At 48.8% G+C, this 20,916-nt stretch overlaps 1 protein-coding gene across 1 annotated transcript in view; it reads left to right on the top strand.

Annotated features, from left to right (window-relative positions):
• The window catches only part of SYTL5 (synaptotagmin like 5), a 187,127-nt gene that overhangs the window by 122,106 nt on the left and 44,105 nt on the right, over positions 1–20,916 (top strand). The window contains exons 9-10 of the mRNA XM_032220008.1: positions 7,420–7,512; positions 10,322–10,387. Coding sequence (XP_032075899.1) covers positions 7,420–7,512; positions 10,322–10,387 — 159 coding nt within the window. The remainder of the gene's footprint in view (positions 1–7,419; positions 7,513–10,321; positions 10,388–20,916) is intronic.

Genomic DNA, 20,916 nt, shown 5'->3' with positions numbered 1-20,916 from the left:
ACTAGGGGAAAATTTTTATAATGACTTAGACAAAATGGTACGAAATTTTGTATGGAATGGCAAAAAGCCCAGGATAAAATATAAACATCTTCAGGATAAAAGAACACAAGGGGGAATGGGCCTACCGGAATGGAAAACATATCATCAAGCAGCAACAACTATGTGGACAAAAGAGTGGGTAATGTTAGCCAACAAAAGAATCTTAACGATAGAGGGCCATGACTTGCAATTTGGGTGGCACAACTACCTATGGTGCGAGGGAAATAAAATCCACAAGTATTTTAGTAGACACCATTTAAGAGGGGTATTAATCAAGAACTGGCTGGAAATTAGAAGGAAATTTTACACCCAACTTCCCAAATGGATATCCCCGACAGAAGCCCTGATATACCCGAATTTGATAAATTTTGATAAAATCGTTATTTACCAACAGTTGCTAGATGATCAAAATAGACTAAACTCTAGGGAAAATTTGGCTGAAAGGGGAATAAATATTGATTGGTGGCCATACCTTCAAATTCAGAATAAACATAGATGAGACTTAGCACAATTTGGCTTCCAGAACAAGGACCAGGAATTGGATAAAATTTTAATTGGACCAGATGAGAAAGTAATCTCGAAATTATACAACTGCTTCCTGATTCGAAAAATGGAAGCAGAAAGAGTAAAAGAAGTCATGGTAACCTGGGTCCAAAATATCGGCCACACAATAGATCTAGATGATTGGGAAAGGGTTTGGGAGTGGAACCTGAAATTGACAAAATTGACGGCCTATAAAGAAAATATATATAAAATGTTCTACCGCTGGCATCTTCCTCCAACAAGACTGGCAAAAATCTCCTCAAAAGTATCACCCAAATGCTGGAAATGTAAAACAATGCTGGGCACGTACTACCACATGTGGTGGATGTGTCCGGTTGCCAAAACGTATTGGAAGCAAATACTACGATGGCTGAACGGAATTTTGTCAATGAAATTATGTCTTAACCCGGAAACCTTCCTATTAGGGATAACAGATCAAAAAATATGTAAAATCAACCAATACCTTCTCGTCCATATTTTGACAGCGGCAAGGATTGCTTACGCACAGTGCTGGAAGAGTGAAAATGCCCCCACCAGCACTATGGTGATGAATAAAATCTTAGAATTAGCAGAAATGAACAAATTGACGATGCGGATTAATGATAAAGAAGACACAGACTTTTATAAAGTCTGGGAGAAATTGTACAAATGGCTTGATGAGACAGTGAAGATTTAGACACAAAAGGAGATAGTTGACTAACTCAACACGATTCAAGCAATAACTCTAACGAACAACATATAAAAACTGAGAGATAAGTGAGAGGAGAAAAGTATTAGAGGTGAGGATTCACCGTTGACCAACTCGAGACCATAACGTCGGAAAAACTTGCAAAGCTGATAGGTAATCCGTTACAACTACCTGCATGGAATTAGCAACCAAGTTTCATTCTAGATAAGGCGAGATGAGCAATGGGAGATGAAAATAACTCTTCATCTCGCATCCTGTAAAGCTTGCCTTTTTTTAAATAAGGAAAGGAAAGAGAACCAGGGCGTCCTCAGTAGAGGAAAATATGTAAATGCAACAAAGGTTAGATTGGAGGGAGGGAGGGGCAGTAGGAAAGACAGGATGGAGAGTAGAAAGGAGAGGAACAGGAAAAAGGGAAAGGCAGAAGAAGGGGGGAAGGTTAAAAAGGAGGAAGAGAAAGGAGAGAAGGGAAGGGAGAGGTGGAAAGAAGGAAGGAGAGAAGAAAGAGAAGATAGGAAGGAGGGAGGGAAGAAGGTAGGGAAGCAAGGAGGGAAAAAGGGAGGGAAGGAAGGAGAGAAGGAGAGTAGATAGGAAGGAGGGAAGGAGGGAAGAAAGGAGGGAACGTAAGAGAAGAGAAAGGAGGGAAGGAAGGAAGAAAGGAGGGAGGGAAGGTATGAGAGAAGGAGGGGGGATGGAGAGAGGAAAGGGAAGGGGAAGGAAAGGAGGAAAGGAAAAGAAAGGAGGGAAGGAAGGAGGGAAGGAGAGAAGGAGGGAAGGAAGGAAGGGGAGTGGGAAAGAAGAAACAAGGGAAGGAAAGAGGGAGGGAGGGAAGAAGATACCTAACCTTTGATGTCTATAATGATTTTGATATCACGGGAATGTCTTGAAACGTAGTCAAATGTAAAGCAAAACAGTGGATGTTGTATTGTCTTTTACCAGCTATTAGTTGTTGTATTTTTCTTTTACTAATAAAAATAATTTTAAAAAAAAAAAAGGATCAGCCACACTATGGGACACAGTTTGAATACCTGTGTATAATGAAACCTTTTTAGCTATAATTTGTAATTATAATGTAGAGTTTCAGCTGCTATCATTACCGTATATTTCAGAGTATAAGACGCACCAGAGTATAACATGCACCAAGGTTTTGAAGAGGCAAATTTTAAAAAAGTAGGTAGGTAGATAAAGGGATAGAGAGAGAGAGAAATAAAGAGAGATCGAGAGATAGAGAAATACAGTAGGTAGGTAGGTAGGGAGAGAGAGAGAGAGAGTAGGTAGGTATATAGGTAGATAGAGGGGGGCGGGGGGAGAGAGAAATACAGTAGATAGGTAGGGAGAGAGAGAGAGTAGGTAGGCAGGTAGATGTTTCCAGGTGTATTTATCCATGTGCTGGAGAAGGAAATCGCTGACAATCTGCAGCACCTAACACTTTGTTTCTGCTGACGCAGCACTTGATCAATGTAATTCTTCTCATCAATCAGTTAAAGAGCTTTCCAAAAGGGGAAAAAAAGTTTTTGCACTCTGCAAACCTCCCCAAAACAGCCTGTTTTACGAAAATGGGCCCATTTTTTTTTTAAAGGCATGAATAGCTTTTGGGGGGGGGGCTTGCAGAGTACTCCGGGGGGCAAAAATGAGCAAAAAAATGGCCTGTTTTTCGTGAAAATAGGGCCATTTGCTGCTGTGGGGTCTCCTCCTGTGTCTTCTGCCTGGCATTTGTCTCTTCCCTGCTTTGGCCTCTTAACACCTGCCCCCCCCTGACCATGGCCTCTGGGCTCCTGGACTCGCTGGCGCAGCCCCATTTGGCTTTGACCCGTCATTGCCCCTGGGGTATCATCTTGGATAGCGCCCGCTCAAGTCATCTCAATTTGGCGCTCTGGACTTTGGATGGGTGGGGGCACTTACAACGAGTGCGGAGGCCCTCTGACTTGTCGGCAACACCTACCGTTTACTCCTTGGTACATCTGCCCAACGGAAGGAGCGACGGAAGATGGAGAACTACGAGGGGGGACTTAATGTTTTTAAGGTACCCCCCTCTTCCATGGTCCACCTCAGCCACCCCGGACTTTGGTCCCTTTTGTTATACCTTTCCAAGGAGAGGGGGGGGAGACGAGACACTCTCCTGTACACCTCCTGTATATCACCTGTGTACCACCTGTATACCACCTGTATACCACCGTTGGTGCTCAGCTATCTCGAACTTTAAGAATTATCTGCACAGTTATTAATCTATACTTGTGCAGTGTCCCATAAATTTTAGGAATGCGGTATGAATGGTATGCCTGGTTGATGACTGTACCCACTTTTTAACTTCATTATTGTTGTATTTTTTGTGTTTTAATTGACTTACATGGGGAATGCATGGATGAGTGCCTGTGTATGTGTGAGAGGATTGAGAGTACAGCCTGGTGCCTCCTCCACTGAGTGCTATTGCAGAAGTGGTAGGGGGCCCAGGCCTACCTCCCGTCCCGGAATGAGTGACAAAAATCGCCTGCTGGATGGTGTGGAGGCTGTGGGAGGGGATATGGGGTCTACGGTTGTGGCGGTGGGCCGGAGCATTACGGTCACTATGGGGAGAGGCAGGTACGATGGGAACTTCAGGGCTAGCCATTACCGGGGAAGGAGGGTTCGCTACGTCACAGAGATCCCTCCTTCCGGCCCTGCTAGTTCCACTCCAGGGCCAGATGGCGAGAACTGTCAGGGCCCTGGTCTCAGGCTGTTGTTGCTAAATGCCAGGTTTGTGGTTCACAAAGCTCCCCTTGTCCGGGACCTAATTTTAGATGAGGGGGCAGACCTGGCATGTATTACTGAAACCTGGCTGGGCCCGGAGGGAGGAGTCCCCCTCACTGAAATGTGCCCAGAAGGGTTTCAGGTGCTTCATCAGCCGCGACCCCAGAAAAGGGGTGGGGGAGTGGCTGTCATCGTCCGTAGGTCTTTAGTTCCTCATAGGATCCCTGCTCCGGAGCTTGTCGGGTGTGAGTCCCTGTTGATGAAGTTGGACCTTGGTGGTCAAGTGGGTTTGTTGCTAACGTACCTACCTCCCAACAGCATTGCAACAGCCCTCCCCTCGCTCCTCGAGTCAGTAGCCGAGTTGGTGGTAGAGTTCCCCAGGCTTATGGTTCTGGGGGATTTCAACCTGCCTACACTTGGTGAACACTCTGACAGGGCGCAGGAGTTCATGGCTTCCATGACAGCCATGGACTTGATCCAAGTAATTTGGGGTTCGACTCATTCAGCGGGTCACACGCTTGACCTCGTATCCCTTTCGGAGCAGTGGAGATGTGATCTAGAGTTGAAGGGCATTAAAACCTTGCCCTTGTCATGGTCTGATCACTTCCTACTGAGGCTTGACTTTCAGAAACCAATCCCCCACTGTAGGGACTGGGAACCGATTAGGTGGTTCCGCCCCAGGCGCCTGATGGACCCTATGGGATTTCAGACGGCGCTTGGAGAAATACCTGACACTATCGTCCACAATCCGGTGGAGTCCTTAGTTGCTGCCTGGAATACAGCGGCGGCGGGGGCTCTAAACAGGATTGCGCCTTTGCGACCTCTCCGAGGCAGCGGATCCAGAAGGGCCCCTTGGTTTACCGAGGAACTCCGGGAGATGAAGCGCCAAAAGAGACGCCTAGAGCACCGCTGGAGGGCCAGTAAATCTGAATCCGACCGAGCACTGATGAGAGCCTTTATCAGAGCCTATCTCGTGGCAATACGGGCGGCGAAATGCTCGCATTTTGCCGCCCTTATTGCATCCACTGAATCGTGCCCAGCCGCCTTGTTTAGAATAACCCGCTCCCTCTTGAAAGGGAGGGATGCGGATGACCCTTTACAAGGTAGAGCTGAGGAATTTGTTCAGTATTTAACGGATAAAGTCGCTTGGATTCGGACAGAGCTGGACTCCAATTGCACAGTACCAGCCGAGGTACCGGCGGAAGGTCTTGAGCATACTTTATGGATTGAGTTTCAACTTGCTTCTCCTGAGGAAGTGGACAAGGCCATGGGAGCGGTGAGTTCCTCCACTTGTATACTGGACCCGTGCCCCTCCTGGCTGGTCTCGACCAGCAGGGAGGTGACACGCGGCTGGATCCGGACGATAGTTAACACCTCCTAAGGATGCGGTGGTGAGACCCCTCCTGAAGAAACCGTCTCTGGACCCAGCCATTTTGAGCAACTATCGTCCAGTCTCCAAACTGCCCTTTGTTGGGAAGGTTGTTGAGAAAGTGGTGGCCTCTCAACTCCAACGGTCCTTGGATGAAACCGATTATCTAGATTCCTATCAGTCGGGTTTCAGGCCTGGTTACACCACGGAAACTGCTTTGGTCGCACTGATCGATGATCTCTGGCGAGCCAGGGATAGGGGTCACCCCTCTATCCTTGTGCTCCTTGACCTCTCAGCGGCCTTCGATACCATCGACCATGGTATCCTTCTGCGACGGTTGCGAGAGGTGGGAGTGGGAGGCACCATTCTTCGGTGGTTCTCCTCCTACCTCTCAGACAGGTCGCAGTCGGTGTTGGTCGGAGGGCAGAGGTCAACCCCAAGGCCCCTCAACTATGGGGTGCCGCAGGGCTCGGTCCTGTCCCCCCTCCTATTTAACATCTACATGAAGCCGCTGGGTGAGATCATACGCCGGCACCGGATTAAGTACCATCAATACGCGGATGATACACAGCTGTATCTGTCCGCCCCGTGCCAACTCAGTGAAGCAGTAGAAGTGATGTGCCAGTGCCTGGAGGCTGTTAGGATCTGGATGGGAGCAAACAAGTTGGCACTCAATCCAGACAAGACCGAGTGGCTTCTGATGTTCCCTCCCAAAGATTGGCCAACTATTCCATCTCTCAGGCTGGGGGGTGAAATTATACGCCCCTCAGAGAGGGTCCGCAATTTGGGAGTCCTCCTGGATCCCCAGCTGACTTTAGAACACCATTTGTCGGCTGTGACCAGGGGGACCTTTGCCCAGGTTCGCCTGGTGCACCAATTGCGACCCTACCTGGATCGGGAGGCCCTTCAGACAGTCACTCACGCCCTTGTGACCTCAAGACTGGATTACTGTAATGCGCTCTACATGGGGCTGCCCTTGAAGAGTGTTCGAAGACTTCAGTTAGTCCAGAATGCAGCCGCGCAAGCGATTGTGGGTACACCTAGGTACACCCACGTCACACCTATCCTCCGCAAGCTGCACTGGCTACCCATTAGTCTCCAGACCCACTTCAAGGTGCTGGTCGTTACCTATAAAGCCCTACATGGCATCGGACCTGGGTACCTGAGAGACCGCCTCCTGCCGATTATCTCCCTTAGACCAATTAGATCTCACAGGTTAGGTCTCCTCCGGATTCCATCTGCCAGCCAATGTCAGTTGGCGACTCCCCGGAGGAGAGCCTTCTCTGTTGCAGCTCCAGACCTCTGGAATGACCTCCCCATGGAGATCCGGACCCTTACTACCCTCCCGGCCTTCCGCAAAGCCACCAAGTCCTGGCTGTTCCAGCAGGCCGGGGGGCTTGTGGAACATCCAGCCCCATGGAAATTGTGAATGTTGCGTTTTTTAAAGTGTTGTCTTTGTCTATTTATCCCCCTTCCCTTGTCTATTGTGAGCCGCCCAGAGTCCTTCGGGAGTGGGCGGCATACAAGACAAATAAACTAAACTAAACTAAACTAAACATTTTTTGTCATAAAAATTGCATGCATAGCCTTATGGAGGCTTATAGAGTGCTGCTGGGGGCTGGGGGGGAACAGCCCTTTTTTGCTCATTTCTGCCCTCCACAGCCCCCAGGAGCTCTCTGAAAGCCTCCATAAGGGTATGCAGGGCCATTTTGGTGAAGGGGCGGGGCTTCAGGAGGCAAAAAATGCTGTATTCAGTGTATAAGACACACCAGATTTTCAGCCTCTTTTTTGAGGAAAAAAGGTGTGTCTTATACTCTGAAAAATATGATAAGTATGGCGGGCTAGATGTTCACAATAACCGGAGATATTTCAGACACTAAAATGCTATTAAAGACAAAAAGTGAAACAGGGTGAGATACTGAAGCTAAGGTAAACGTTTTTATTTAAAAAGCAACAGAAGATAATGTTTTTCCTGTTTAGTTCTCCACTCAACCCTTTCCTAATAAAATATTGTTTTATTCCTTAATTGTGGATATATGCCTTGTTTTTCCATTAGGACTCCCGGAATGAAGCAGAAGAGGATATGGATGACATTATAGCCTCTGGCTTTTCCAAAAGGCAAAGTAATTTGGCAAGTGGCTTTTCCACAGTAAGTCCCCATTAAATACATATGTATGACTTTCTTCTACTGTTTCTTCCTACAGCATATTAGATTACCTTCTAATGCTCTCCCACGTCCAACCGTACTGGCTGCATGAGGTGGGTAGCAGGAGACTCCCCCCCCAGCAACAAGCCATCCACCTGCTCAAACCTAACAGGCTTGGCCATCTCCCTCACCCAAATCCCTAATGCAGTAACCACAACTTGGGTACCCCCTGAGTCTATCAGTGCACCATACCTCCCATGCTGTGCTGATTGGGGGCTCACTATAGTGATGGGAGTGATGAATGGATGGATGGGGTCACTTACCATTGGTTCCTCTGGGCCATCACTGTCATCTCATGAAGCACCACCTGAAACTTCCCCACTGCTGTTGCTTCTCCCTCCTCTGAGGACATCACCAAGGACTCTGCCTGGTGTTCTCCCCAGGACCTTTCAGGGGTGTGTCGAGGAGACATTGTGGTCTTACCAGAGCTGCTGGATGGTGACTTCAGTTACTGTGACAAAGGCATGTGCACTCAGATGCACAGTGTCTAAGTTGGTTACACCGGAAACAGCATAGGAGTGGTCAAACATGCCTCACTGTAGAGACCAGGGTGCTAGAGACAGGCCGAGTTTTATCAGTCATTCTGTCTGTAGCCTTCTGGGGCCCAAGGGCCATGTCCCCCTTGGGACAGAAGTCCCATAACCCAGCATTCAAGTCAATGACTGCCTGAAACCACTCTTGCAGCTGATGGAGAATACCCCGGTAAACACAGGCCTAGCCGACATTGTGGTGCAACCCCACCCTGAACTGACAGATCAACAACCTTTCCAGACAGGCTCTCAGTTACCAGTGACCCGGTGGAACTCCCAGACACACTCAACCACTGACTGGCTCCTCTGCTTCAAATATGGGAGCTCTCCTTCTGCCCATTGCACGTGGGACCCATCCTCAAACCAGACTCGTAGTGCCTCCATGAAAAGACCCTCATTCTCCAACTCCCAGGCATGCTCACTGTGAAAGTCTGCTATCCATTCAGCAGCCTCATCTTCCAACACCACCGTCATGGCCATCACCATTGCCCACTGTGAGGGGTACAACTGGGTATACCACTTTAAATGGCTAATGGCTTGACTCAGAAACAAGGCTATGTGGTCAGGGTTCCTGTCAAATGAAGCCTGCAATAGGGTCAATACCCTGGTGGCCATATGGGGCCTTGCCACACATCCTCCACCACAGCAGGCTCCACCTCAGCCACCGTACCTTCAGCCATTGCACTGGTTTCCTTTCTCCTATCTGGTCAACCCTAACGGCTGTGGAAGACAACAATGGGAACAATTGGAAATGAACAGCACTGACTTTCTCTCAAAGGTCCAAGGCCGGACTGAGTTAGAACCAAAGCAAACACACACAGGCAACCGAGAAATTTAGTAACCCAGACTTTAATCCTTAAAAGTAGGCCAGAGCCTTGGTACACAATGAGTAGGAAACACAGTCCTTTGCAAAGTCAGCGCTTGCCTCCCAGAGTACTTTATAGTCCAGGGACCACACCCTCCAGCTGACCAGACACTCCCACCAGGCAACCAACATCCAGTAGACCTCAGTGGCGGCCTCCTCACACATACGGCAGCAGCAGCACAACCTCCCAACCAGCAGCATGCTTCAGGGCCTTGTGCATCCCAACTGGAGGCCCATGCAGGGAAGTGATCAACTGGTGAGCAGCTGTTCAGAATTGTCTCCAGAAGTCCCACTGCCACAGCTGCCTCCTCGCCTGTCGCTCCAGTCACTGTCTTCACTGCATGCTGCTCTGTTTCCTTCCCGGAGGGCTGTCCAAGAGAGTGATCAGCTGGCGAGTGACTTGTTGGCGCAGGCACTGGTAGTCTTGCTGCCGCAGCGTTTTTGCTTGTTTATTTATAACTGGGGATTAAAAGATGTTTCAGTTATGTTGTTGAAGTTTATAAGAATTAGTCCCATGTTTCAGGAAGACATAGGGTAGAGCCTAGTTCATCAAGGGGATGAAATCAGGACCCAATCATTATTTTCCTTTTGTGCTAGAAAGAAGATTGTACATTTCACATATTAAGCAAATAACAGTTTAACATTCAAGGTAGCACTATTATGTTGTTGTCATTATTATTAAATATCCCTCCTTTATACACTCCTCAAGGCAGTGTATATAGTTCTGCTTCCTCTTTTCCTCACAACAGTCACCTATGAAGTTGGTTAGACTAAGAAAGAATGTCCAGTCCAAGTCAGATAGCTAGTTTTAATTCTTCTGGAAGGACTAAAATTCAATTTCCCACCTTCCAGTCAAGTACCTTAACTACTACACCAAATTTTGGATAATTTCACTTGATGCTTGGCAAGTAAATTATTTGTTGGCAACTAGCAGGTAGTGTAATTGCTATAGTATTTACAGCATTTAAGTATCTTATATTCTAAGGGATTTTAAATGATTTATTATAATACATTAGCTACAAAGTGCTGGTATGTGGGCAGATAGACATCTGCCTTCTGATAACAAAATGTTTTTATCCACATATTTCTATAATACTGCAAAAGGAAAATAAGTGCGCAGCCTAAGGTTAAATTCATCATTGGAGAGATAACATAATTTCTTGTATTTCTATCTCTATAAATGGGAGTTATTTACTAATCACTTTTCTCCATACAGTGTTTGGTTGTTATATTTCTAGTGTCACAACATCTTTTCTTTATCCATTTTACTTTCTCAAAATGTTTGTTGAATTTCTATATCCCTATTGGTACTAACATAATGCTCTTCTTTCCTCTGCCTTTTGCCTCCCTCATAAAGAATTCTCCTTCAAATTCTGAAAAGAAATGGAACTACCTAAATGTTCCAGAAGCAGATGGTGATACTGTAAGTTCTCTTACTTTTCTGATGCATGCAAGAGCTCATATCTGTTCCTGTTTCATTTCTACATATATAAATAGCAAAAATAAATGTCTGTTCATTGATAATAATTCCTCCATTAAGTCACTGACTAACAGTAACATCACCATATCCTTAAATGTGAGAATTGCTATTTTGTAAAAAAAAAACTTATATGGAGAAGTATTTTTTCTATCTATTCAGATTATTTGAATGGAAGAGAACATAGAATCATAGATTGTAATAGACCATTTGGGCTTTCAAGTTCAACCTCCTATTCATTGAATTAAAGCTTCAGGCTGTCTAGCCTTTGTGTGAAAATGTGAAGGGGATCTAACTAACTCTGAGTAATATCAAACTCTAAGCTTTTCCTCTCTCCTATTATGCAAACAAAATCTGTGTTCCTGTCACTTAAGTCTATTATTCTGTATCCTACATTCTGGAATGGTAGGGCCCTTGTGATGTGTGGCATCCTTCCAGGTATTTGAAGGGTGCTTTATATCCCCCTTTAACCATATTTTCTCAAAGCTAAACAAAAGTTTTCAATTTCTCTTTATGAGGTTTGTTTCTAATTCCCTGACTATCTTCATTGCACTTTTATTGGTCAGCTACAGCTTCTCTAAATCCTTATTAAAGTGTGATGTTCGGACTGAAATTGTTGAAGTAGAAGGCAACAATCACTTCTTGTGAGTTGAAAATGATATTACTGTGGATGCAAGTACATAGCATTGCACTTGCCCAATTTGCCACTCTATTATACAACTATCATTTCCAATCAACTAGTGATAATAAATCTTTTATTACAATGATTTTTGATAAGTCAGGTATCTTCTTTCCTATAATCCTGCATTTGATTTATGTGTCTGAAATGAAGATCATCACACTGTTCTCTTTTACATTTTGTTCTGTTATATTCAGTTCATTTCTCCAATCTTCAGTGTTATTTTTAATATAACTTCTCTCTTCTTGCTGTTAGCTATTTCACCCATTTTTTATCATTTTGAAATATGATAGATATTCTTTCCACCTCTTAATCCAAATAATTAGTGAAAATTTTGAATTGTAGGGGATTCGGGACTGATCCTTTTGATATCACTTGATACTATTTAATTTGATTAGGGGTCATTACTGATTTTCAGGCCAGCTATATATTTCATTCTTATGAGTGTCAACCAGATCACAGTGTGCTAATTTGCATGTCATGGATACAGGTAGTCCTCATCTTATGACCACAATTGGGACCAGAACTACCATCACCAAGCAAGTCAGTTGTTAAATAAATTTCATCTGATTTTACAACCTTTTTTGCCACTACTGCTTAAGCAAATATAGAATCCCAAATTGACTTTGCTTGTCAGAAGCTGGCTAAGAAAGTTGCAAAAGGTGGTCATGTGATGCTAGAATCCTGCCTGTTGTAAATACAATAAGATTTCCAAATGCCTGAATTTTGATTAGATGGTTGAGGATATTGCAGTGTTGTAAGTTTGAGGATCAGTCATAAATCACTTTTTTCAGCACTGTCATACCAGTTACTAAACAGATTATTCTTAAATCGAGGATTAACTGTACTTGTTCAAATGTTTTGCTGAAGGTAAGATATACCACAACATATATCAGTTAAGGAAGTTAATTAAAAACATAAGTAATTATTTTGGAGTTAAAATATTAAACTAGGCGCTGAAGTCTCCATCCATGGGTTTATCAGATGAGTTTAGGATAATCTCTGACCTTAATTTTACAGATGTGCATATATGTGAGAACTGTGTAAGACAATTTAAGCTAGTTTCCGAAGAGAAGGTGTGGGAGGAGTAACCATCGGGTATTAACCTAATCTGCTTGCCTATTGGAGATTGAGGAAATCTTGGAAACCACACCTCCTGCTGCTCCCGCGGCCACCCAGTTTAACCTCAATCTCGGCCTGAACGGAGTGTTTTTTCCTCTCTCCCTTCTATCCGAAATTCAGGAGTTTCTTACTTTCAGCAAAGCTTCAGCAAGGATTTTTAACTTAAAGCGATCTCACCTGCCTTCTGCTGTGCTCCACGCTGCTTATTCAAGCCTCGGCTTGCCAGCGCACGCGCGCAGAGTCCTGCGGGGCCGCCCGATCATTCCAAAGGGGGTGGAAGCCCCAGGAAGGCCCAGGATCGCAGAGAAACCTCCAGGCGATGATCGGAGGAGTCCAGGAAGGCCGGAGAACCCAGAACCCTTCTAGGACTGCGAAGAGGGTTCCAGCGGAGAAAGGAGACTCCCGACAGCTCCAGCAGTCACCATTTTGGATCGTCGCCATCTTAGGAGCACGTGGGAGCGCGTAAACAGCGTTCCGACGCCGAAAGCGCTCACAAGGCCGTAGGAAGCCAGAAGAGGCTTTCTTTCTGCTCTGCCCCGCCGGTGATCCGGGGGGAGAATTCAGGGCCTTGCCTGCCGGCAGCGGAGCCCGCAATCAAACAGGAAGCGGCGGATCCTATCCCTAGGAAGGGAATTCATTTACAGCCAGCTGCAGAAGGAACACGTGGGTGAGCAAAGAATCGTGAGTAATGGCGGAGGTGACTAGGAGCAAAAACTCTAGACCCAGAGCCCCGGGGGGTGTGGATCCAGAGGAAGGGCCCTCTAGAGCGACTCCCCCCAGAGGCAGATCCCCATCTAGGAGGGACAAAGCCAGGGCTCCCAAGAATCCATCCCCCAGGAAGGAGGCCAGAGCAACCAGGGCCTCGGCCAGGGAGTACAGGGCGACCATCAGCCCTTCTCCCCCCAGATCACGCTCCCCACGCAGGGCTTCTGCCCGAGCTGAACGCAGATCACCATCCCCAGCCTCTCCAGGGGGATCTCTGAGAAGGCACAGCTCCCTTTCTCCACCTCTCTCCCCTGCTCCCTTACTGGTTTCGAGAGCGGATCCTTTTGGCCACAGAGCAGCCAGCCCAGCCCGGCCTCGCCTAGCACCTCTATCCCCTGAACCCAGGGAATATTCCCAACCACCAGAGCTTCATCCTGCTCTGCCTGATCTAACCAGCAGCTTCCAGGACATGTTTGCCAGAGCTCTGGCCCAGGTTATGGCTTCTAGCTTAACTCAGCAGCCACAGGCTCCCATGAGCAGGGCCCCCCCAGGAGCCCCCCAGAGGACAGAGCGATCGCCCTAGCACCTCGGCTGCAAGGGAAGCCAGGTCTCCCTCCCCATCCACGGCTAGTGAGGCGTCCGACCTCGAGGAAGGAGAACTAAAGGATGTGGGTTTTTCGGAGGATGAAGACCCCCAGGCGGAGGAGGATTCCACCGTAGCTGGCCTTTCCCCCCCCTCCTTATTCAGCTCCCTTTTACGCAAGGCAGTAGCCACAGCTGATCTGGATCCACCTCCGGATCCTAAGCCAGCAACTGAGTCCTCGGGCAAGGGCAAAAGCAAGAGGAAGAAGGGGCCCTTTCATATGCCCCCCATAGCTATGGAGGAAATCCCCACCCCAGAAATATTCATGGAGGTGCTCAAATCACAATGGGTGAAGCCAGGGTCTTTTCCCACTCTAGGGGGGAATGAAAGAAAATTTTATAATCTTAACCAAGCCTTTGCCCAAGCCTTGCAGGTTCCTGAAGTGGATAACCCGGTGGCAACCTTGGCATCTTCTTCAACGGTCGTAGCAGGAGACACCGCTAATTGCCTCAAGCCTGAGGATAAGAGGGCAGACATTGTTCTGCGCAAGACGTTCCAGGCCATCACCTGGGCTATCAGGGCGGCCGCCTCTGCCTCCTTTTTTAATAGGTCCACGGTCCTGTGGCTGGAGCAACTGAGGGATAGGACCCGCGCATCTGAAGTGCGACTCCTGCAGGACATCTCCAAGATGCTTGCGGCAACACAATTCTCGGCGGACGCCACCTTGGACGCGGTAAAGTATGCGTCATGAGCTATGTCTTCCTCAGTTGCTTCTAGGTGACTACTCTGGCTACGTCACTGGCAGGCGGAATCCCGGATGAAGTGGCACCTAACCGGCGCAGACTACACCGGGGACAAGTTATTCGGGACGGCGCTGGATCCTCTCCTTGTGGAGGATAAAAACAAGCGGAAGATCCTCCCGTCAACGAACAAGCGGTCGGATTTTCGCCATGCACCGTACCCTAGGAGGACCTCCTACAGACCACCTGAAGGAGACAGCCAAGGCCAGAGGTACCAAAACCCCAGATTTCAAAGGCAGGGGGATAGGCAATTTCAGAACAGATTTAGGGGCCAACACCAGGGGAAGCGGCCCTTTCGTGGAGGAGGCGGTCACCCCTTCCGCAGATTCAAGTGATCCGTCCCCGGATCACCCCATTGGCAGTCGCCTCTTCATGTTTGCGGATGCCTGGGAGCGTATCACATTGGATGAGTGGGTTCTCCAGACGGTAAGGCTCGGGCTTCGCCTGGAGTTCCGCTCCCTTCCCCCCAGTAGGTTCCGCACCTTCACTTCCTCCTCAGACCCAAACAAGGGGGCCCTTAAGGCCAAGACCATTAAACATCTCCTTGACATCAGGGCCATCGAGAGGGTCCCAGAGGGGGGAAAAGGGTCAGGATTTTATTCAAACCTCTTCCTAGTGCCCAAAAGCTCTGGGGGTTGGAGAGCCATCCTGGACCTAAAGTTACTCAACTCCAGGGTGGTATACCGTAAATTTAAAATGGCTTCTCTGAAATCCATCCTGGAGGGCATCCGGCCGGGCGACTTCCTTGCCTCCATTGACCTTACAGAGGCATACCTGCATATCAGGATTGCCCCGGAACACCGTAAATTCCTGAGGTTCTCCCATGAGGGGAACCATTTCCAATACAGGGCCCTGCCTTTCGGGTTGGCCTCAGCTCCCAGAACCTTCACCAAGGTACTAGCTGCAGCTGCGGGTCACCTACGTTCCCTCCCTGTCCGTTTATTTTGCTACCTAGACGACATCCTCATCTTGGCCAGGTCCTCTGCCTCGGCTGCTAGAGATCTGAATACTACCATCGACACTCTCAGATCCCTGGGGTTCTCCATTAACCTGGAGAAGAGCCACCTCGTGCCCTCCACCAGGCTGCTTCACTTAGGGTCCATTATCGACTCCGTAGCGGGGGAGGTGTTTTTCTCTCTCAGGATCGCAAGGACAGCATCGTTAAGATGATTCATGAGGTTCACAAGTCACGCTCTGTCCCTGTAGTTCTTCTTTCCAGGCTCCTGGGGAAGTTCATCTCGTGCATAGGGATCATCCCTTGGGCCCGACTGCACGCCAGGGAGCTCCAGTGGTTCCTGCTACCACATCAGAAGGCCGGGACGAGCGATGCGACCTTCAAGATCCGAGTATCACCCCAAGTGCTGCTATCCTTCCGCTGGTGGCTGTCTCCAGCTCTGAACAGAGGCTGCCTCTTCAGAGATCCACCAAGGATGACGCTCACCACCAACGCAAGCCTCTTCGGCTGGGGGGCCCACCTGGAGAACCAGATCGCCCAAGGTCAGTGGACTCCAACAGATCTAAGGCACAACATCAACTGGTTGGAGCTCAGGGCCATCCACCTGGCCCTCCAACACTTCAAGGACATGGTCAGAGGTCAACACGTCCTAGTCCTGACAGACAACGTAGCGGCCAAGGCACACGTGAACAGACAAGGAGGCACCCACTCCAAAGCTCTCCGCGACGAGGCGCTGCGTCTGGGTCACTGGGCGGAGAAACACCTGGTGTCCATCAAAGCGGTGGACCTGTTTGCGACGCCGCACAACGCCCAGCTACCAGAGTTCGTCTCGAGGTTCCCGACCCCAGGAGCCATGGACACGGACGCCCTACGCTGCAGCTGGCCACCAGGTCTTCTCTACGCCTTTCCCCCCCTTCCCCTCATCCCCGGGGTTCTGAGGAGGGTGGTAGCGGAGAGGGCAGATCTGATAATGGTAGCTCCATTTTGGCCGCGCTGCCCCTGGCTGGCAGATCTGGTGGACCTGTCCACAGCTCCTCTTTGGAGGATACCAGCAGGGGAGGTGGCGCTTCACCAGGGATCCCTAGAGCACCCAGACCCGGAGTGGCTCCATCTGAACGTCTGGCGCTTGAGCGGGAACAACTGAGACAGGCTCAGTTCTCCAAGGAGGTCATCAAGGTGGTAGAGGCATCCCGGAGACAATCCACCACCCACATCTACAATGCCTTGTGGGTGGCTTTCTCAGACTGGTGCCGGGGTAAAGACATCTGTCCTACGACTGCCTCGGTTCCGCAGGTTCTTGACTTCCTCCAGGAAGGTCACCAGAATGGCCTCGCCACCAGCACCCTTAGGCGTCCGCTCTTTCCACCGTCCTGGGGGGGGTGAATGCTCCCCCCTTATCTCAACACCCGGTTCTTAGGCGTTTTCTCAAGGGGGCGGCGAATCTGAAACCCTCATTGGTCCATCGATTCCCCTCCTGGGATCTTCCCACGGTCCTCCAGGCCCTAACGGAGGCTCCGTTCGAGCCTCTGAAAGAGGTTTCCCTCCAGCTTCTGACCCTTAAGGTCGTTTTTCTGGTAGCCATCACTTCAGCCAGAAGGGTCTCAGAGATTAACACCCTTTCCAGCAGAGCAGACCTCTGCACCTTCCTAGATAACAGGGTCGTTGTCAGCCTCTGCTTTGCTATCGCTTCAGCTGCCATGAAACGGGGAGGGAGGGCATGGTATTTGGGAGGGGTTACTCATTGTGCTGGAGAAAGGTTCTGGAGTTCACCGGCTGATCGGACTACGCATGCGTGGGTGTTCCCGCAAGGACTAACGGCACCGACATTCCATCGTCGTGATGCCTTTTGAAGTTATCTCACACCTGACACTTGGAAGAATTATGATTGGACTGGACCTGTGATGCCAAGGGGTGGGGAATGGGCTATTCTATATATCAATCGCTTTCGCGCCTAAATAATCAGACTTCGCTACACTATGCCTTTAATCATTCTTAATTAGTAAAAGTACACTTGATTTCCACACATGGAGTCTCGTGGTCTTTCTTTCCTAATTAATTAATGGAGGGGTGCTGACAGTTAGCGAAGTCTCATCAACACCCTACCAGGAGAATAAAACCTTCCGTGGGGGGTGAAAACTATAAGAAGAAGAAACAGAGAAAATGTCTTCGCATGCTAGCGATGGAGTAATTGAAAAAGACACCACTGATTTATTATTACCCGAGAAGTTGGCTGAGCTGGAAATAATGGGCCCTGCGACCCCCCCACCCCCCGTTGGTCCTTGTCTGTGGGACAAAGAGAAGATAGTGCAAACTGGGATGCTGGCGTTACCAGACGGAAACATCAGGAGAGGCCGTTTGAAGTGGGGGCTGAACGAAGACCCCGGGAAAGAGATCAGCCTGAAACCTTGGAACAGAGGTACTCTGGGCAAAGATTCGGGGAGGGAGAAGAGGCCGAGAGGGGGTGGGAGCAAGAAAACCCACGGGCAGCTTCACACACCCCCCAGCCAGGGGTGCTGCCAGGCCCCACCCCCCAGAAGACGCAGAATGGCTAAAGTCCCCCCCCTAACTGTAAAGTATGATGGAAATCCTAAGAAGCTGGGGTTTTTCATTATGCAAGTTTATAACTTCATGGAAATTTATGGGCCCGATTTTGAATCAGACGCCATGAGAGTGCAGATGATATTGCTTGCTTTGGAAGACAAGGCCGCTGACTGGTGGATGGGTTTGCATCAGACCAACTCCCCCCTCCTGAGGAATTTTAATGCGTTCATGGATGCGTTCAAGAGACGATTTGATGACCCCGACTGAGAAACGCGGTAAACTGAAATTTATGACCCTCACACAGGGAGATAGACCGGTGACTCAGTACATTCAGGAGTTTCAACACCTTTGTAATTATATGAGAGGATGGAGTGAGGAAGCCCTTTTGGATAAATTTGCTTTGGGCTTGGATGAAGACATTTATCAACAATGTGTTAATCGCCACCTTCCTAAGCGCCTTGCAGTTTGGTTTGAAAATGCAGCTGACATTGAACTTGATTTAATTAGACTCCGATGTGCAAAGGAAGAGAGGGAGAAGGAAAGAGAAAAAGCAGCGAGATCTTCCCCCCCAACCTGCAAACCCCCTTTCGGAGTGAGAAGCGAAGGGAGAGGAGGCCCCACAGGAAAAGATAAACCATTCACATGCTTTCATTGTGGAAAGGGAGGCCATCGCGCACCAGAATGCCGCGCTAAGCTTCCCACGGCCACCTCAACCCCTGCCAAGAGGGAGGGGAGGTCCAGCAAGGCCCCAGACATAAAGAAAAAAGGAGCCGCGTTCGCTGTGGATTCCACCCCCCCCCCCGCGTTTCGGACAGGCCCTGGAGGGAGAAGCTGACGACCCCACCAGCTCCTCTGATGACTCCGATGACGACGCCTCGCCTCGCTGGGTGAGTTCAAACAAAGGCCCCATGCTAATCCCAATAGAATTAAGGATTCCGCCCAATGGGGTGTCAGAACGCCTTCCCGCCCTCCTTGACTCAGGCTGTTCCCGCTCAATGATCAATCCTGCTATGGTGGAGAAGCTAGGCCTCAAGTTAAAAACTTTGAAAACCCCTATTGTCTTTTGCCAGATAGATGGGTCCATAGCAGGGGGGGGCGCTCATTTCTATACTGAACCCCTAGAGATGAAAATGGGCTCCCACACCGAACTAATCTCCTTTATTGTGGCTCCCGGGATGGATAGGCCCCTCATTTTAGGCCTCCCTTGGCTCCGGAAATGGAACCCTCGCATAAATTGGAGGGAAGGTTGGCTGCGCATTCGCACGAAGACACCTCCGGAGGGGGAGGGCGCTTCCTCAGAGCCTCTTAGCTGCAGTTCTGACTTGGCCGCCAGAGGGCAGGAGAGGATTGAAGGAGAGGAAAAAATTCCAAAAGTGTATTGGGACCTGAGAGGAGTTTTTAGTGAACAATCTTCAGATAAACTTCCGCCCCACAGGCCTACTGATTGCTCAATCGACATTTTGCCCGGCGTCAAGCTTCCAAAGCCCCAAATTTATTCCATGTCGCCTAGGGAGATGGAGGAAATGAGAAAATTCATCGCTAAAAATTTGGAACGTGGTTTCATTGAGCCTGCGCGCCCAAAGGTAGCTGCCCCTGTATTATTCAGAGAGAAGAAAGATGGCTCCCTGAGATTGTGTGTTAATTTCAAGAATCTTAATGGGATCTCGGCCCAAAACCTCTACCCGCTGCCATTGATGAAGGACATGTTAGCCCAATTGGGAAAGGGCCGCATTTTCACTAAACTGGACCTCAGAGAAGCATATTATAGAGTCCGTATAAAGGAGGGGGATGAATGGAAAACTGCGTTTAACTGCCCTCTTGGTTGCTTCCAGTTCTGGGTCATGCCTTTTGGCCTGCAGGGGGCGCCTGCTGTTTTCATGCAATTAATTAATGAGATCTTGCACAACCACCTTTACAAGGGCGTTATCGTATATTTGGACGATATCCTTATCTATACTCAGACATATGACGAACACGTCGCCTTAGTTCGCACTGTGTTGAAAAAACTCAAAGCCGCTGAACTGTATGCCAAATTGTCCAAGTGTGAATTTCACCAGGCGAAGATTGACTACCTAGGATATCGCATCTCTCCCGCCGGCATTGAGATGGACCCTGGGAAGGTGAAAGCGGTCACTGAGTGGGAGGCGCCCCGAACACGCAGACAATTGCAAAAAATTTTGGGTTTTGCTAATTTCTACCGTCAGTTCATTCCTTCTTTTGCCAAAATTGCGCTTCCTATCACGAATTTGTTAAAGTCCAAAGGTGGGCCTAAACCTAAGCCTAGTAAACCACTGGATTGGACCATGGAATGCCAAGCTGCCTTCGAGAAACTAAAACGCCTCTTTGCTGCGGAACCTGTCCTGAAGCATCACGACATGGACAAGTCTTTCGTCGTCCAAGCTGATGCCAGTGACGTCGCTGTTGGGGCCGTCTTGCTGCAAGCCAACGACCAAGGTAATTTGCAACCTTGCGCTTACACCTCCCGCAAGCTCACGGACACTGAGAGACGTTGGGCCGTTTGGGAGAAGGAGGCTTTTGCAGTCCGATGGGCTCTCACCACGTGGCGCCATTTTCTGGAAGGCGCTAAGCACCCGTTTGAGGTGTGGACTGACCACAAGAATTTGGAGGCTTTGAGGACCCCACGCCATCTATCTCCTAAGCAGATGCATTGGGCCCAACATTTCAACCATTTCAATTTCACACTCAAGTACATCCCTGGGGGAAAAAATTTCATGGCTGACGCTTTGTCCAGACTCCCTCAATACAACTGTTCTAAACTGAGTATTGTTCAGCCCGTTGTTCCCACATCCAGCTTGGCGGCTCCGGTGGTCACTCGCCAGCAAGCACGCTCAAAAGTAGAGGTACCTCAGGATTTCCTCTCTGACCTCAAACACGCCCTTCCCCAGGATGACTGGTTCCAAAAGCATCAGGATGAGTGCATGATGAGGGACGATTTACCGTGGATCAGCGCCAAGCTTTATGTCCCCGCCTCTCTTCGTCTTGTCGTCCTCCAACGAGCTCACGATTCCAAATTGGCGGGTCACTTTGGGTTCGTAAAGACTTTGCATCTAGTGAAGAGACAATTTTGGT

This window comes from Thamnophis elegans, chromosome 6 (assembly GCF_009769535.1).
Source record: "Thamnophis elegans isolate rThaEle1 chromosome 6, rThaEle1.pri, whole genome shotgun sequence".
Taxonomy (NCBI): domain Eukaryota; kingdom Metazoa; phylum Chordata; class Lepidosauria; order Squamata; family Colubridae; genus Thamnophis; species Thamnophis elegans.
This window is presented reverse-complemented; position numbering and strand designations above follow the sequence as displayed.